Consider the following 18,876-nt stretch of genomic DNA (forward strand, 5'->3'; position numbering starts at 1 on the left):
TATCCCTCAAAGGAACTATATGTCTATCTCGCTTCCTTTTGCACGTTACATACAAATGCACAAAGACATAATACCCCTTACCACATAGTGGTGTAGGGTATAAAAACTGCATGCCGTCAAAATTATAAGCAATTCATTACCAAGTTTTAAAATGGATGTAAGCCAAAATTTACAGAGCTTCTAAAGCCTTAATGAGACCCCCCGTTGAAAAGCCATTTTTAGTGAAACTTACGAAACTTTTTTTGGTAGATTTCTTTCTTGCTTTCTAAATTTTTTGTTGAAAAATATATGCGAAGTTTTTCGACAAATCGCCGTCTACGAAAACCTGTTTTTATAAAAGCGTTTTGTGGTGTCAACTCTAGCTCGAAAACTAATAAACCGTTTGTCATATATATTTTTGGGCTTATCAAGGACATACAAATCTAGTCCCATATCGATCCAATTTGTAACAAGTTTTAGATTTTACTGAGATGGTGGACTGAAAAGTCAAAATTTAAATTTTTTGTTTGTAAAACTTACGTTTTTGATCATAAAGCGGCCGAAAAAAATTGAAAAATAAACTCGATGGATGAGTTTCTAGATTTTAATGTCCTTTCTAGATTTTTAATAATCTTATTTATATAAAAACTCTTCAAAATATGATACAGTAATATCAGGTTGTAAAAAATCATAACCATTATAACCATCCGTATTTCATGCATAGGTAATAACTTTTACGAAATGTACCGAAATACATAAATATACGGTTTTTTTTCAGAAAGAAACGGGTAAAAGTGATAAAGGACAATGAAGACGTGACACTATCATTTTTTTGGAGCCTACATAAATTCTCGGAGGAGCATTTTTGTAGAATTCTTTCATGTAGAAAATCCCGTCTTTTTCAGTTCAAGAACAAAACGGACATGGAAGGAACTGAGCTATAAGGTCAACATATTCTACAAAAAGATTCCTCATTCTATTTAACTGAAAACATGTCATCTCAAAATGATGAAACAATATCGCCAAACAAAGCTATAAAGCATTTTTTCAGGCGTTATTGGGGGCCAATCAAAAAATCATTACGTCATAACTCAGAAATATTCGCTATGTGATCCTTGGGGTTACTTAATATACTCAATATTGGCTTTCATTCCCAAAGGGAATTTTTCACCCCTAGACCTTTACTTCCATTTGTTGTCACAATGTAATCAGTACGATATCCGAAGAGACCACAATGTCTTTCGACGGAGTCCAACAGGTCCTTTAATAGAAGACAAGAATGATTTCTCAGACAAGATGAAAATACCAGGAGAGCTTTGTGAGAAGACCATTAGGTCTTCTGACAGAAGTCTTGTAGGACTTATATAGAAGATGTAAAATCTTCAATTATAACTCAATTGTTATAGAGCTTTACTTTTGCTTGCAAAATATTAAAGGATCAATTCGACGCCTCCAAACAATACTATGCTAAGTCGACATAGCATGTTTTCAAGTTCTTTACATTTTTATATTTAACGTCCTTTAACTTAAATTCTGTCAAATTTTGGTAATGATCGGACAATCCGAACAGAAGTTATAAACAAATATTTACTTAGCATAGTACTGAAGGTCAAAGAAATTTCCAAACTTTTAGAGCTTGTCCTGCAAAACTCGCTTTTCAGAATGAGCAAACTATTAGTTGGAGGTGTCGAACGTACTTTAACTTAAACTCTGTCTAATTTTGGTAATGATCGGTCAATCCGAACAGAAGTTATAAACAAATATTGACTTAGCATAGTACTGATGTTCAAAAAAATGTCCAAACTTTGAGAGCTTCTCCTGCAAAACTCACTTTTTAGTGACACTCACAATTCGACACTCACTTGGAGGTGTCGAGTTGGACCCAAAATATTTTTCACATGAAACGTAGACGTATGCTGCCTGATTTATTGCAAAGGATGTTTTGTACCTGTTATAATTTTTTGGGCCCCGGGCTAAAACGGTCAAAATATCGAATATCCGTGAGTGTCGTTCTATGGGGGTATATGAAGGACTATACTGACAAATTTCAGGTGGAAAGTTTTATACGCCCAACGAAGACTAAATACGAAATTTCAGCCATTTCGTTGGGATATTAAAGCTAAAACCTTCAAAATACCAAAAATCGGGAGGTACCGTTCTATAGGGGCTATATGAAGACGTGGACCTTTACTGACAAATTTCAGGTGGAAAGTTTTATACCTCCAACAAAGTCTAACTAATAAATTGTAGTCATTTCGGTAGGATAATGAGGCTAAATCCTTAAAAATACCGAAAATCGGGAGGTACAGTTCTATGAGTGCGATGTATGAAGACGTTGATCTATACCGACAAATTTCAGGTGGAAAGTTGTATACCCTCGCCTAAGTACCAAATTTCAGCCATTTCGGTGGTATATTGAGACTAAAACCTTCAAAATACCGAAAATCGGGAGGTACCATTCTATGTGTCTATATGAAGACGTTGACCTAGACCGTTGTATACCCTCAACTAAGCCTAATTATCCAAAAATGTGATTTTTAAAGAGGCTACAAAAATATCTTTTTTATAATCTTTGAAGGTTTTTAAATGCGTTTTGGTGAGTTTCAGAAGAAATCACACATTTTCTGAGAGGTAGGATATTTTTCTTTGGGTAAACCAAAAAATAGCTGCAGGTTCGTGCGGGTTCGAGGGATATGCGACTTTTTCAGAAACTCATTGCAATATTCATATACATATCTATGTATATTTTCGAAAATTTTATAGAAAAACCGGCATTAGACGTCATTGTTGGTTTCGTTTATGCCAAAATGCGTTCACCAATACTAAGAAATGTTGCTTTTTATAGTTTGACGACTATTCTTGCTAATTTGATTCATATTATACAGAAAAATGGTCAAATTGGAGCAGTTTTCGCAGGACATCGTAAAGTACCTAAAAACAAGTGATAAAGTATCAAGTACTTTGCCGACAGAGATATAGCCTCACCCTGTGTAAAATGAAACACCTATTTTTCAAAAAAAAAAAAAAAATATATATATATATATATATATATGTTGCCGACAAAGCTATGGATTTGGATTAAAGCTCAAAAGTTTTGCAGGGGAGGTACCTACAGGAATGGACCTATATAATCCGTTTTGGAAGTGGGTCTTATTTTGGGAGTCATTCCTCTCTATAAATATCCACCAGTCATTTAAGCTGGTCACCATATAATTTAGACCCACAAAAAAACATATTATCGCTTTAAACAGGGACAGAAAGAGTACCTTCGTTATAAATTTCGAAAGGATTCTTGAACAGATCCCTAAACAATCATGTTGAACATTTGTGTTGGTTGTAACCCAAGCAGTGGACTGATAGGTCCCACTTTTGAACCTAAACTAAGTTTGGACACAATATTTCGAGATCCAAAGTTTGGACCAGCCTCTACACTTGCTGGTCGTAGGAGTTTTTTACAGCTTTCGGGTCACTTTTTCAAGAAGTGTCGACTTGGCACTTAAACAAATTTTTACCATCGTAATAGGGACCTTGAGTGCAACCTGTTGCAAGAAAAATCAGTACGATTCGAGAGGAGGTCCTAAACTGCACTTTTTGTGTAGGAGGTACCCGAACGAGTTGACATACATATATAGTCCATATTACAACCTGATCTATGTCTCATTAAAATATCACGGTGTACAAAAAATGGACCAAATCAGTTACTGCCTTCGAGAGTTATCATGCACACCACTTTAGCAAACATCTTGAACTGTTGTGGTAGAGGTATCCAAAGGTAGTGGACCGATATGGCCTATCATAGAACATGATTTAAGTCTGCACAAAATATTACGACTGCCAAATTTTGGATCGAATTTGTTTATTCGTTGGAGAATTATCGTGCGCTGCATCCACTACACATGGTGCCTTAGGGGGTTTTTACAGCTTTCGGGCCATTACAAATACAAGTTGTTACAACAGAAATCGAAAATCATAGTTACACCAGATGCTTTGGTTGGTTCTTCAATACCGGATTGACCCGGAAACGAACAAAGCCACCTCACTGTACACATGTTCGTATTTGTATCGTTTTTCTGTAATGGAAGCAGCATATCCCGGATTCTTTTGAAGCAGCATATCCCGGATTCGCTGGGTCGGAGGAAAACCCAGGACCAATTTGTTTGTGCTCAGTTTGCCATGTCCGCATGCACCACACTCAAACTTCGGTGAGATGCTATAGATACCGGGTGCATCTCAGGAGTTGTTCTAGACTCGTCCATGTGAGGGACTATGTTGCTGCATGCTACGTGAACACAGCCCCCAGTGAGTGGTCATCAGAACACGCGAGTCCCCCCAACAACAGCCGTACACGCAGAACTTAACACCAGCCGTTGTTGTTCCAATCTCTGAAAATGTAATTTATGGTAAATTCGAGGAAATGGAGGATTTCATGGTTCGGAAGAATATCATGGTCGCGGCGGTGCAGAAAATCCAGCTCAACAACAATTGCAGCTTACAGCGTTGTGATGGTTACAACGTCAAAGAGGACGCCCCCACCAAAATTATGGGATAGTGCGACAGTTCGCCAGTCATAACCATCGTGCCACATGGTCTTAAAAATGACGTCACCTGGCAACCCGTCGGACGGTGCACCTAAACCAACTTTAAATGGAAGGTGCTTACAACTGGGAGGTTTTTGCGGATTCTGAAACTACAATGATGAGCAGATTTTTCTTGTTTTTGAATTTTACTCATCTATGAACACTGCTGTTTCAGAATCCGCAAAAACTTCACAGGTTTAAGCGGTTTTCATTCAAAGTTAGTAAGGTGCACCGTACATGACATTGTTCTTTTATAAGTAGGCGATACACTCAGTGTATTGTCCCAATTTGAACTTCAATATCTCAAAAATGGTAGAAGAAAAAAAACAACATTGTTCCACAACATCCCATACGGGAAAAGGGAGACTTCTCTCATATCAGTGAGTGCACCCCGCTTCATATTTAGCTCAATGATATGGGACCTACTGTTTATCGCCGAGTCCGAACGGCTTGTCTTAATACACCACTTGTGGAGAAGTTTTTCAAGGCTGAAATACTCAGGAAATGTCGCCAACATTACTGAGGGGTATTTTGCCACCGTTGAAAAATGTTTGATGTTGCATTGCCGGGGAATCGAACCCCCGAACTTCTGCGTGCAAGGCGGGCGTGCATACCACCATTGCACCACGGTGGAAAATGGTAGAACCTACGAAGATATCATAAGGGTCAATCTTGTAGAGAATTTTCATAGCCACACAATTTTCTCTAATCCCATTTCGATAGAACTTGCGGTTTCCAAGCAAAATCGTGAAAACCTAAAAAAAACCTAAAAATGTGATATTTGACAGCAATTCACTCCGGCGATTTTTTGTTTTTTCTCCAGGTGTAAGCTCCTTTCGTTTATAGTACGTTTATATATAACCGGATTTAACAAACCCACTGGGTTTTAAATGTCAATTCCATTGGTTATATGTCAAATAAATCCTCACAAAGAAGGTTAACCCGGCAAAAAGGCTCTAATGTGTACGGCGTTTAACCCCCAGTTTTTGTAACTTATATTTGTTCGTTCGTCTATATTCGTAATAATTTAGGCATTCATAGCTCAGTACCCAGATGACATACACATCTAATTTTTCGTATACCCATTCCATATATCGTTAAGGATTCCTCATTTAAAAATCAGCGCTCTACATTTGCGCTAAAGCGAGTAAATCGATCTACAAAATTTGACAATTCGTGTGAGAAGAATAAAAGTTTTTACAAAAACTGGCGTTCAGGCGAACCTCAAATGTCAAAATACCGAAAATTGGGTGGTATCGTTATATGGGGACTATACCAAAACATGGACCTATATTGACGATTTTTGGCGGAAAAGTTTCGTGTCAACTGAGAGCCTCAAATGTCTAATTACAGCTAGTTCGGTTAAAAATTGTAGCAAAAATCCTCAAAATACCGAAAACCGGGAGGTACCGTTATATGGGGGCTATACCAAAACCTAGACCTATTTTACTGGAGAAGTTTTGTTAACACTGAGAACCTCAAATGTTAAATTACAGCTAGTTCGGTTAAAAAATTTAGCTATAATCCGAAAAATACCGAAAATCGGGAGGTACCGTTATATGGGGGCTATACCAAAATTTAGACCTATGCCCATCATTTTTGGAAAATAAGTTTGGTGTTGGGCTTCTCTTATCCCAAAATGCTAAGGAAGCCTTTGACGATTGGAAACCTCATACAGATAGCATAATATCTAGAGATGGACAGTGGGTAAATACCCAATGGGTAAATACCCGGTAAATTGGGTAAATACCCATTTGTGGGTATTTATTTGGGTATTTACTATATTGAATCGCCAATACAACATCTTACACCCTATTTCTGGGTTTAGGTTGTGAAATCGTTTCAAAATGGATAGTTTTACAATACTTTAAACAAGTGGGTAAATACTTGGGTAAATACCCGAGTATTTACCCAAATGTTGGGTAAAAACTTTTTAACTGCCGAACCACTTGACGTAGCCTGACGAAATTTGGCTGAAATCTTACTTATATCAAGAGAACATCTGGTACTGAAAATGGGTCCATGTCTCTGGGTCCATGTTTTGGTATAGCACCCATATAGCCGTACCTCCCGATTTAAAGTATTTTTCATCTATTAGCCACATTTTGCAACCAAATTGGCTGTAATTTGACACAGTGAGTCCTCAATGAGTAAAAAATATATTTGCAAAATTTTGTCAACGTAGGTCCACGTTTTCTAACAGCCCCCATATAAGGGTACTCCACTCTTTCTTATAGCCCCCATATATGGGTACCCCGATTTCGAGTATTTACCCAAATATTGGGTAATAACTCTTTTTCTGCCGAACCACTTGAAATTTGGCTGAAATCTTACTTATATCAAGAGAACAGCTGTTACAGATAATGGGGTCTCTGGGCCCATGTTTTCATATAGCCCCCATATAGTCGTACCTCCCGCTTTAAGGTCGTACGACTATATGGACCAACATCGACAATTTTTTGCAAGGATATTTTATACACATTGAGGACTCACTGTACCAAATTATAGCCAATTTGGTTGTAATATGTGGCTAATAGGTGAAAAATACCTTAAATCGGGATGTACGGCTATATGGGGGCTATATCAAAACATGGACCCTGGGACTCCATTTTTAATACCTTTAATACTATTGATATAAGAAAGTTTTGAGCCAAATTTTGTCAGCCTACGTCAAGTGTTTCGACAGTTAAAAAGTTTTTACCCAACATTTGGGTAAATACTCGAAATCGAGTACCCATATATGGGGCTATAAAAAAGCGTGGAACTACGTTGACAAACGTTTGCAAGGATATTTTATACTCATTGAGGACTCACTTTGCCAAATTACAGCCAATTTGGTTGTAATATGTGGCTAATAGGTGAAAAATGCCTTAAATCGGGAGGTACGGCTATATGGGGGCTATATCAAAACATGGACCCAGGGACTCCATTTTCCATACCATTAATACTATTGACATAAGAAATTTTTGAGCCAAATTTCGTCAGCCTACGTCAAGTGGTTCGACAGTTAAAGAGTTTTTACCCAACATTTGGGTAAATACTCGGGTATTTACCCAATTATTTACCCACTTGTTTAAAGTATTGTAAAACTGTCCATTTCACAACCTATACCCAAGAATTGGGTGTGAGATGTTGTATTGGCGATTCAATATAGTAAATACCCAAATAAATACCCGCAAATGGGCATTTACCCACCGTGTGGGCATTTACCGGGTAAATACCCGGTAAATACTATCTCTAATAATATCAGCAAGATTCCGCACTTTATAGGGTAGCAAATGATTATTTCAATGCGTTACAAAAGGAAAAACAAACTTAATATACCCTTCATACTATGGTGGAGGGTATAAAAATGAACTTACAAAAATAAAATAAAAACACTGTTACAACAACATAATTTTGTGGTTGGTAAGAATCTTCGGCTGCTGCATTTTGGGACCAAATGTGAATGCATTTTCACGAAAATTCCTTAAGGGCTGCCAAAATTTTAGAAAATCGGTTCGGATTTCCATAGGGCTTTATAGGGCTCAAAATCGGCCAAATAATCATATCGGAGCTATATCAAAATCCGATCCGATTTTCGCAATTTTTTGTAGGATTGGTGTTTTTTGCCACAGCAATGAAGTGGTAAAGTTTTTTCACCGATTGGACCATAATTGCAGCCCTTAGAGAATTTTAGTGAAAATGCAACCATATTTGGTCCCATAGAAATTACAAAGGCTAGGGTGCTGATCAAATTTTTTTCTGGGTCGCCTAGCATACATATCCAATTATCCTAAAGACCAAAATTATACTTAGGGAATAGCCCGGCAAATTTGAGACGAGTAGATGGTTGCAGGTGGCAGACATTTTATTACTAAGACCTAAAACGATGTGATTCCAACAAAATTTTACCAATTATGTACCTAAATAGGATTGACACATTTTTAATAGCTCTTGTCGGTGTTTTGGAACTCGGAGGAATAAAGCAAGACTCTCCTAATAGTTTCAAAGTTGAAACCAAAATTATTTTTTTTTCGTAAACATGTTTATATCTCAAAACTAAGATGCCATGATAAACAAGTTTCACGTCATTTCAATTGTCAGGAAGTCGTCATTGTAAAATACATCTTTGTAAATATTTCCATTATTATGTATATATGTATGTAACCCTTATAAATAAATGATTAACTGGAACCGAGAATTTGCTAATTAATTATTATTTATTTTAAATATATTTTACCATTTGTTTTTCCAGATGTTCTGTAAGTCAAGTTAGCCATCACCATTTTCCACCTGCCGTCAACTATAAAAGTCAAACTAGTCAATAGATACCGTATCATACGCTTTCGGAACCTTGCCAAGATGTTCAAGAATAGTTTCGTAAATATTTCCCTACTTGGCATATTGTCGTCACTGTTTGCCATTGTAGTACAGGCACAGGACGATTTCAATTTGGCTGATACTATTTTAACATCTGTAGCATCGGTTCAGTATGATCCATCAAAAAGTGCTCAATGTTTTTCGGTATATTTGCCAAAACTGAATGACGTAACCAACGTGTATGAAGCCCAATATCAAAAATGTTTGGAGGAGAGTGCAAATACCAAAGAAGCTGTTGGCACCGAAGTTGCACCAGCTGCCGAATCCGTTAATAATACTGTTGAACAAATTTGCAGTTCATTTGCGGCATGTGATTTTGATGACGATCCATCTGGTTATTTTCAGTGTAGCAATGATGCCGTAAGTTCCAAAGTCAATGGTGGATTTCTTCTTGAAATGGCAATTTTCTTCATATTTTTTGTTAATGCTAATCATACTCTTTGCTTTTTTTTCAGGCTGGCAGAGCAACATCCCAGTCATATAGCATTCAAACTCTTTCCCAGGATCGTGTTCAATACATCAAGCTAAGATATGAAACCATCCAATATAATGAAAATGTTTGCACATCCACGGCTTCGGATACCTATGTTAAGGACACAGCAAAGGTTCATGCCCAATTGCAAGATTGCTTAGCTGGTAAAGCACCTGAGGAGTCAGTTACCGAAGCTGCTTATTACTAAACGTAATGGCAAAACGTAAATAAATTTTAAAATGCATACCACACAAAAATATTTGTTTTTATCTATACATATGTATAAAAGAGCTGCGTGATGAGTAGACAGCGGAATTTTATGCAACCCCTATTTTTGGTCCGATTCGTGTCAAATTTTGGGACTGGGCATATTTTTGGCTTCTGATTCAATTGCAACCGAAACATATGACATATGCAAATTTATGCAAAATGCATAAATTTTTGCATATGCAAAATTTATGCTGTTTACATATTTTCTTATGCAACAAATAAATAGGTAAATAATAGGTACAAAAATGTTTGTGTGTACAATTTTTCTGTTTAAAATTCTCTTCAGACAAGTCAATAAAATAGAGAAATGTATAACCACAACCACAACCTTCAATATACCGAAAATTGGGAAGTATCGTTCTATGGGGGCTATATGAAGGCCTGAACCTAAACCGAAAAATTTTAGGTGGACAGTTTTTTACACACAACGAAGACGAAATGCCAAGTTTCAGTCATTTCGGTGGGATATTGAGGCCATAACCTTCAAAATACCGAAAATCGGGAGGTACCAATCTATGGGGGCTATATGAAGACGTGGACCTATACCAAATTTCAGCCATTTCGGTTGGATATTGAGGCCATAACCTTAAAAATACCGAAAATCGGGAGGTACCAATCTATACGGGCTATATGAAGACGTGGACCTATACCGATAAATTTCAGGTTGAAAGTTTTATGCCCTCAACGAAGACTTAATACCAAATTTCAGCCATTTCGGAGGGATATTGAGGGCACAACATTCAAAATACCGAAAATCGGGAGGTACCATTCTACGGGGGCTATATGAAGACGTGGACCTATGCCGACAAATTTAAGGTGGAATGTTTTATACCCCCAAGGATGACAAAATACCTATTTTCTGTCATTTCGGTGGGATATTGAGGCTACAACTTTCAAAATACCGAATATCGGTAGGTACCGTTCTATGGGGGCTATATGAAGCCGTGGACCTATGCGAACAGATTTCAGTTGTAAAGTTGCATACCCCTAATGAAGACTTAATACCAAATTTCAGCCATTTCGGTGGGATATTTAGACCACAAATCCTTAAATATATTTTTGCATATGGTTTTGCATATGCTCATTTTATGCAGATATGTAAAAATATGTCCAAATATGCACGATATGCAAAATATGCAAACATGTCTGGGCCTAATTCGTTTTGTTTTGTAATAAAACGAGTTTCTGTCTAATCAGATTTTCTCTACGACCATCCTAACCATATAGGCATTTGCATAGGATTCCGTTGTCTAGTGATGAGTGAGTGACTGACAGATCATCGCTACAAGCTTGAAATTGGAATGTGGGTTACTGTTGGTGTTGGGTTGAGATAAGACTTGGTTTTGGGAAATTTGTACTTGAAAAGAATGAAAAGTACCAAAAGGTATGTGAATAATAACACTGTGCGACAACCAAAAAAAAAAAAAAAATGACAAGGAAACTGAATGTATGATAAACGTAGAGCTAAAAATAATAGACACGTATATCGGCGTTTTTATACCCTCCACCATAGTATGGAGGGTATATTAAGTTTGTTTTTCCGTTTGTAACGCATTGAAATACTCATTTGCGACCCTATAAAGTATATATATTCTTGATCAGGGTAAAATTCTAAGTCGATCTGAGCACGTCCGTCCGTCCGTCCGTCCGTCCGTCTGTGGTAATCACTCTAGCATTCACAAAAATAGAGATAGGACGCTGAAATTTTGGGAAAATGCGTCTTTTGTTTGCAGGCAGGTCAAGTTCGATGATGGGCTATATCGGTCCACGTTTTGGTATAGCCCCCATATAACGGTACCCCCCGATTTACGGTATTTTGACGTTTTTAGCTACATTTTCAGACCGATTTGGCTATAATTTGACATTTAGGGTTCTTAAGTGTCAACAAACATATATAACAAAACTTGTGGACATAGGTCCACGTTTTGGTATAGCCCCCATATAACGGTACCCCCCGATTTGCGGTATTTTGACGTTTTTAGCTACATTTTTAGACCGATTTAGCTATAATTTGAAATTTAGGGTTCTTAAGTATCAATAAACTTATATAACAAAAGTTGTGGACATAGGTCCACGTTTTGGTATAGCCCCCATATAACGGTACCCCCCGATATACGGTATTTTGACGTTTTTAGCTACATTATCAGACCGATGTAGCTATAATTTGACATTTAGGGTTCTTAAGTGTTAATAAACTTATAAATTAGAAGTTGTGGACATAGGTCCACGTTTTGGTATAGCCCCCATATAACGGTACCCCCGATTTACGGTATTTTGACGGGTTTAGCTACATTTTCAGACCGATTTAGCTATAATGTAGCTATAATTTGACATTTGGGGTTCTTAAAAGTCAATTAACTTATATAACAAAAGTTGTGGACATAGGTCCACGTATTGGTATAGCCCCCATATAACGGTACCCCCCGATTTACGGTATTTTGAAGGGTTTAGCTACATTTTCAGACCGATTTAGCAATAATTTGACATTTAGGGTTCTTAAAAGTCAATAAACTTATATAACAAAAGTTGTGGACATAGGTCCACGTATTGGTATAGCCCCCATATAACGGTACCCCCCGATTTACGGTATTTTGACGGGTTTAGCTACATTTTCAGACCGATTTAGCAATAATTTGACATTTAGGGTTCTTTAAAGTCAATAAACTTATATAACAAAAGTTGTGGACATAGGTCCACGTATTGGTATAGCCCCCATATAACGGTACCCCCCGATTTACGGTATTTTGACGGGTTTAGCTACATTTTCAGACCGATTTAGCTATAATTTGACATTTTAAGTTGTTAAATGTCAATAAACTTATGTGACAAAACTTGTGGACATAGGTCCACGTTTTGGTATAGCCCCCATATAACGGTACCCCCCGATTTACGGTATTTTGACGTTTTTAGCTACATTTTCAGACCGATATAGCTATAATTTGACATTTAGGGTTCTTAAGTGTAACTAAACTTATATAACAAAAGTTGTGGACCTAGGTTCAAGTTTTGGTATAGCCCCCATATAACGGTACCCCCGATTTACGGCATTTTGACGTTTTTATCTACATTTTCACACCGATTTAGCTATCAATTGACATTTAGGGTTCTTAAATGTCAATATACTTATATAACTAGTGGACATAGGTCCATGTTTTGGAATAGCCCCATACAACGGTACCGCCCGATTTCAGGTATTTTGAGAATTTTACCAACAAGTTTTAACCGAATTATCTGTAAATTGAACATTTGACATTTGAAATTCTTAGTGGTCACCACACCTCTCCACCAAAAATTGTCAAGAAAGCCCCCATATAACGGTATCTCCCGATTTTCAGTAATTTGATGATTTTAGCTACAATATTAAACCGAACAAGCAGTAATTTGACATTTGAAGTTCTTAGTGGTCACAACACCTCTCCATAAAAAATTGTCAACATAGGTCCATGTTCGGATATAGCTCCCATATAACGGTACCTCCCAATTTTCAGTAATTGGCAATTTTAGCTACAATTTTTAACCGAACTAACTGTAATTTGACATTTGAAGTGGTCACCACACATCTGCATCAACAATTTTCAACATAGCCCCAATATAACGATACTTCCCTATTTTCGGTAATTTGAGGATTTTACTTAAAATGTTTAACTTAACGTAGGTCCATGTTTTTGTATAGCCCCAAAACAAACCTCCCGATTTTCCGTACCTTAGCTTTATTTTTTGGACGAACTTTCTGTAATTTGAAATTTAAAAGTCAACAAAAATTCTGCAACAAAAATTGTTCATTTAAGTTCATATTTTCGTATAGCCCAGATATCTCCGAACTAGCTGTTAATGACATTTGAAGTTCCCACGTTATGTACCGATTTTCGATATTTTGAGGATTCGAGCTAAATTTTTTAACCGAATTAGGAGTTATTTGACATTAAAGGCTCCCATCAAAAACTGTCAACATAGGCACATGTTTTATTATAACCCCTATATAACAGTACCTCCCAATTTCTAGCCCACCAAAAATTGTCAACAGTTAGATATAGGCACCATAAAAAAGGGCCTCCCGAATGAAGCATTTTATGTACATTATCTGACATTTTAACGTACTCACCCAAAGTTGGGGACAGGAATGAATATTTTATGGTGGAGGGTATGAAAAGTTCGGCCCGGCCGAACTTAATGCTTTTTTACTTGTTAAAGTTTACATCAGAAAGTAAACAAAGTAGGCCCATTTCTAGTTTTTTTTTTCGAAATATTCGAGTATATAGTGTATTTGGCAACTTTACTGGGGAGGATATGAGGAATATTTTTGTTAAAAATGTTAACCCTCATGCGGTTATCACAAGGGTCTTTTTGGTCCTTTTTCGAAAATCTTTCAAAACACTCCTTTAAAATGTGATCATATCAAATTTAAATATTCTACAAAATTATTCGTCATAAAATTTTACTATAGGTCTCAGAACACACCAAATCTGTAAATCTTATCTTATCGCCAGAAATATCTAAAAATTAAAAACACGTTTTATGGTTAAAGTCGGACTTTATCTGAGATTGTTCAAAACTGTCCCAAAAAAAAAAATAAATTTAAAGAGATAACGTCAAAGGCAAAAATATTCTTCGTCAAATTTCACTATGGGTCACTAAAGAAATAAAATGTCTATTTACATTATATGTCATGAAAATATCAGTAGTAATTTTGCTGAAAAAACATTAAAATATTTCCTAATTTTTTTGATGAAAAAATGTTCCGTCTTTTTTCGAGTTGATGCATGAAAGTAATATGAAGGTTGGTTCTAGGTGAAAAGTGTCAAAAGAAGAAAAATTCTCCACAAAATTCCATTATGAGTTTCAGAATAAACCATATATCTAGGTATACTTTTTCCATAAAAAAAATAGATTACAAATGTGTATATTTTAGGATGAAATTATTTGTTTTAATGTTGTACGAGTACTGTTAATTTTACATAATTCCATGTTCGATCAAAATCTCAAAAAATCCTCACTTTTTAGTGATATTGTTAAAAAAAGAAATGTTCCAAATCAAATTTCACTATGAGTCTCTGAATAAAAGAAATTTGTAACCATAACATATATCCTCTGTTCCACAACCTGCAAGAAACTACTATTTTTTACTACGATACTACTATTTGTTACTATGTTATCGAAAAAATAGTAAAAAATAGTAGATTCTTGCAGTTCTGGAACAGACCAATAACATTCGTATCAGCCCAATTTTTATCCAGATTGTCGTTGTGATTGGACACTATAAATATCTTTTGATGGTTTTGCGAAACTACTATTTTTTACTACGATACTACTATTTTTTACTATGTTATCGAAAAAATAGTAAAAATTAGTAGATTCGTGCAGTTCTGGAACAGACCAATAACATTCATATCAGCCCAATTTTTATCCAGATTGTCGTTGTGATTGGACACTATAAATATCTTTTGATGGTTTTGCGTTATGAATTCATACAGAAGATGTTGTGGGCTCCATATAAATTTTTTTTTGAAATATTTGTGGTGAATATATATTTGAATTAATATAATTTAAAAAAATTAAGTTAAGTGCATTTCTAAATAAAACACTGAAACTTAATTTTTTTAAATTATATTTTATTTTTAACTTTTTAGTAAATACATTTTTTGGCCACTGAGAACAAAATTATAGTCAATTTAGGCCGAAAATTTAGATAAAAGCTTTAAAATGCCTGAAATCGTGTAGTACCGTTATATAAAGGCTATATCAAAACCTGGACTTATGTCCATAATTTTTGGTGGGGAAGTTTCTGTACCATTAGGGACTCCAAATTCCAAGTTACAGCCAATTCTGGCTAAAAATGAAGATAAAATCCTCAAAACACTTGAAATCGGGTGGTACCACAATATGGGGGCTGTATCAAAACCTGGACCTATGTCAACAATTTTTAGTGGAGAAGTTTTTGTACCACTGGGGACTCCAAATGGCAAGTTACAGCCAATTCGGCCTCAAAATGAAGATAAAATGCTCATTATACTTGAAATCGGGTGGTACCGCTATAACGGGGCTATACCAAAACCTGGACCTATGTTCACAATTTTTGGTAGGGAAATGTCTGTATCATTGGAAATGCCAAAATGACAGCTAATTCGGAAAAAAATGAAGATAAAATCCTCAAAATATCTGAAATCGGGTGGTACTGCTATATGGGGGCTGTAGGAAAAATTGGGCCCGTATTCATGAATTGTCATCCAAATCTGAAAAGTGTGCAAAGTTTCAGTTCGATTGGTCAACTGCAACTGTGTGGAAATGAGTTACCAGAGTTGAAATGCAAGTTAAATAAAACACCGTTAAAACACTGTAAAATGGAACAATCTTTGTTTTATTTTCATATTCATGTATTGTCATCCAAATCTGAAAAGTGTGCAATGTTTTAGTCCGATTGGTCAACTGCAACTGTGTCAAAATTGAGTTACCAGATTTGAAATGCAATTTAAATAAAACACCGTTAAAACACTGTAAAAATGATAAAAATGGACCAATATAGGTTTTGATTTCATATTCATGTATTGCAATCTAAATCTGAAAAGTGTGCAAAGTTTTAGTCCGATTGGTCAACTGCAACTGTGTTAAAAATGAGTTACCAGATTTGAGCTAAACGGACCAAAGCAAGTTAAATAAAACACTGTAAAAATATAGAAAACTCGGATCGGACTTTGTAAAATTGCGTATTTTTAGTACTTTTAACTTAAAAGTACGTTAGTTAGGATAAGCCATTGGTTGCTTATATTGTATGTGAAAACACGTGAGAGGTCTACGGTTATGGTCCAGTGAAAATATAGGTGTTACATGGGCTCTCAAATACACGATTTGGCGTGGTCCAAAATAATACAATGATGGCAGTAACTAATACGTTTGTGACATTTACGGAATTAACCTTAGAAATTGGCATGAATGGCTATATGCTAACTGAATTTGTTATGGTCATTCATGATACGACTACTTATGTCACTTTCTGGGGTTAAAACATTCCTCATATCCTCCTCAGTAAAGTTGCCAAAGACACTATATATTTAAAATGCGATCATTCCAGCATATCTTAACTCGAATATTTCGAAAAAACTAGAAATGGGCGGAACTTGCGCCGCCTACTTGTGTTGTAAACTTAAAACGCGTAAACTTTAAAAACGCCGATACACATGTCCAGGGTTTCGGAGTCGGAGTCTACGAGTCGGAGTCGAGCAATTTTGCTGGAGTCGGAGTCTGAGTCGAAAAAAATAACTCGACTCCGACTCCGGGGGAAATTTTTTCCACGTTATAGAAATATTACATTAAATTTGGAACAACAACATTTTTTTAAAAATCATTATTTATTTTAAAAGAAAGGTATAAGAAAATATATATGCAAATTATATATTATACTAAGTTAAAGGACAATTCACAGGATATTTACTATCCTCTGAAGTGTAGTCTATTTTGTTGATTCAATTGATTCTTTACATTTTTGCAAACAAAAGTAAAAATCTATGACAATCGAATTAAGATAGGACATTTAACCTCTTTCGTCAGAAGTCTTACTGGTCTTCTCACAAAGGTCTATTGGTATTCTCATCTTGTTTTTTTATGAGAAGTCATCCTTGTCTTCTTAAAGACATTGTGGACTCTATGGGAAATCTTACTGAATATGGAAGTTAAAATCTGGGGGAGGAAAAATTCTTTTTTTTCGGAATGAAAGCCCCAATTAAGAACCCCAAAGGATCCCATAGCTGAAAATTCTGAGTGACGACATAATGAATTTTTTGTTATCTCCGTTTGGAGATATTGTTTCATCATTTTTAGATGACATGTTTTCAGTTAAATTGAATGAGGAACCTTTCTGTCGAATATGTTGTCCTTCTACCTCAGTTGCTTCCATGTCCTTTTTGTTCTGAACTCAAAAAGTAATGTATGTAGGTTTCCCATATCCAAGAAATCGATATTGTTTCGTTTTCATTGTCCTATATCAGTTTCACCCGTTACTTTCTCAAAAAAAAAAAAACGTATGTTTATGTATTTCGGTAAATTTCGCATAATCTATTAACTATATGTGAAAATCGGATGGTTACGCTTTGAGTTAAATTCGTTCTTGGTCAACGACAGATTCATCCCGCCATAACTCAAAAGTCTAGAATTGTATTTAGAACTGTATTTTTCTCGAAATCGGCCACAAAAATATATGACAATTGGTTTATTAGTTTTCGACCTAGAGTTGGCACCGCAAAATGCTTTAATTAATAAAGGGTTTCGTAGACGGTCTCAAAACTTCGTAATATTTTTCTCGTTCAGATAAAGAACAAAATCTGCCAACAAGTTACGTAGTTTTCTCGAAAAAAAATCATGAAGAATGGCTTTTATACAGCTTTACAACTGGGGGCCTCCTTTTAAGGCTAAGTACAGTAAAATGTTGGCTTACATCCAGTTTGAAACTTGGGCATGAATTGCTTATAATTTTTATTGTATGTAGTCCTTATGATTTGTATTGCCCCCTCATTTTCACATATTTTGAAAGCTTAAAGATTTTCTCACGCGGAAGAATTCCGTCCAGAATATACTCGTGCAAAAAATAAGGAAAACCGAAAAACTTTCTAACTTTGCTATTTTTTAAATGTAAGATTCGGCAGAAACAATATTGATATTCCAATGTATTCGAACGAATGCCCTTTGTAATGAATATGTAAGGAAAAAACTAACACATTAGCCTACATAGGCCAAAATATAGGAAAAAGTTAAAATGTTGTGCACACTTTATTAATTTTTAGTGGTATAGGAATTCGCTCTCGGAGTCGACGCTTAGTCGGAGTCGGAGCCGGAGTCGTGAAAAAAACTCGTCTGGAGTCGGAGTCGGAGTCGAGCCAAAAATACCTCGACTCCGAAACCCTGCACATGTCTCATATTTTTAGCTCTACTTTCATCATCTACAAGGGTTTTCCCATCATTTTGAAAAAAATTGAATTTTGTTGCACAGTGTTATTGGTCTTCTATCAGAACAATTATAGGTGTTCTATGTGACGACTTACTGGTCTTCCATGAGAAGACTTATTTGTCTTCAATTAGAAGATTTATCTGTCTTCTATGGAAACAATTATTGGTCTTCGGTGAGAAGACTTATTGGTCTTTCATGAGAAGACTTATTGGTATTGGTCCTTTATCATTGGCCTTTAGTTAGAAGACTTATTAGTCTTCTATAAGAAGACTTATTGAGCT

The 18,876-nt window shown here is 35.8% G+C and overlaps 1 protein-coding gene across 1 annotated transcript; it reads left to right on the forward strand.

Moving 5' to 3' along the window:
- Positions 1–8,815: 8,815 nt before the first annotated feature.
- LOC141391183 (uncharacterized) lies at positions 8,816–9,647 on the forward strand. Its single transcript, XM_073964091.1, has 2 exons — positions 8,816–9,278; positions 9,374–9,647. Exons 1-2 carry the CDS (start codon positions 8,901–8,903, stop codon positions 9,596–9,598), a joined length of 603 nt encoding a protein of 200 aa, XP_073820192.1. The 5' UTR covers positions 8,816–8,900; the 3' UTR covers positions 9,599–9,647.
- Positions 9,648–18,876: the final 9,229 nt, after the last annotated feature.

Source organism: Musca autumnalis, unplaced genomic scaffold (genome assembly GCF_047663935.1).
Source record: "Musca autumnalis isolate F117 unplaced genomic scaffold, ASM4766393v1 scaffold_1, whole genome shotgun sequence".
NCBI lineage: Eukaryota > Metazoa > Arthropoda > Insecta > Diptera > Muscidae > Musca > Musca autumnalis.

Bases quoted from the DNA above. Each gene is read 5' to 3' on its own strand.
- LOC141391183 (XM_073964091.1), top strand. From the start codon at position 8,901: ATGTTCAAGAATAGTTTCGTAAATATTTCCCTACTTGGCATATTGTCG. The intron at 9,279-9,373 runs GTAAGTTCCAAA...CTTTTTTTTCAG, and splicing joins TTCAGTGTAGCAATGATGCC to GCTGGCAGAGCAACATCCCA.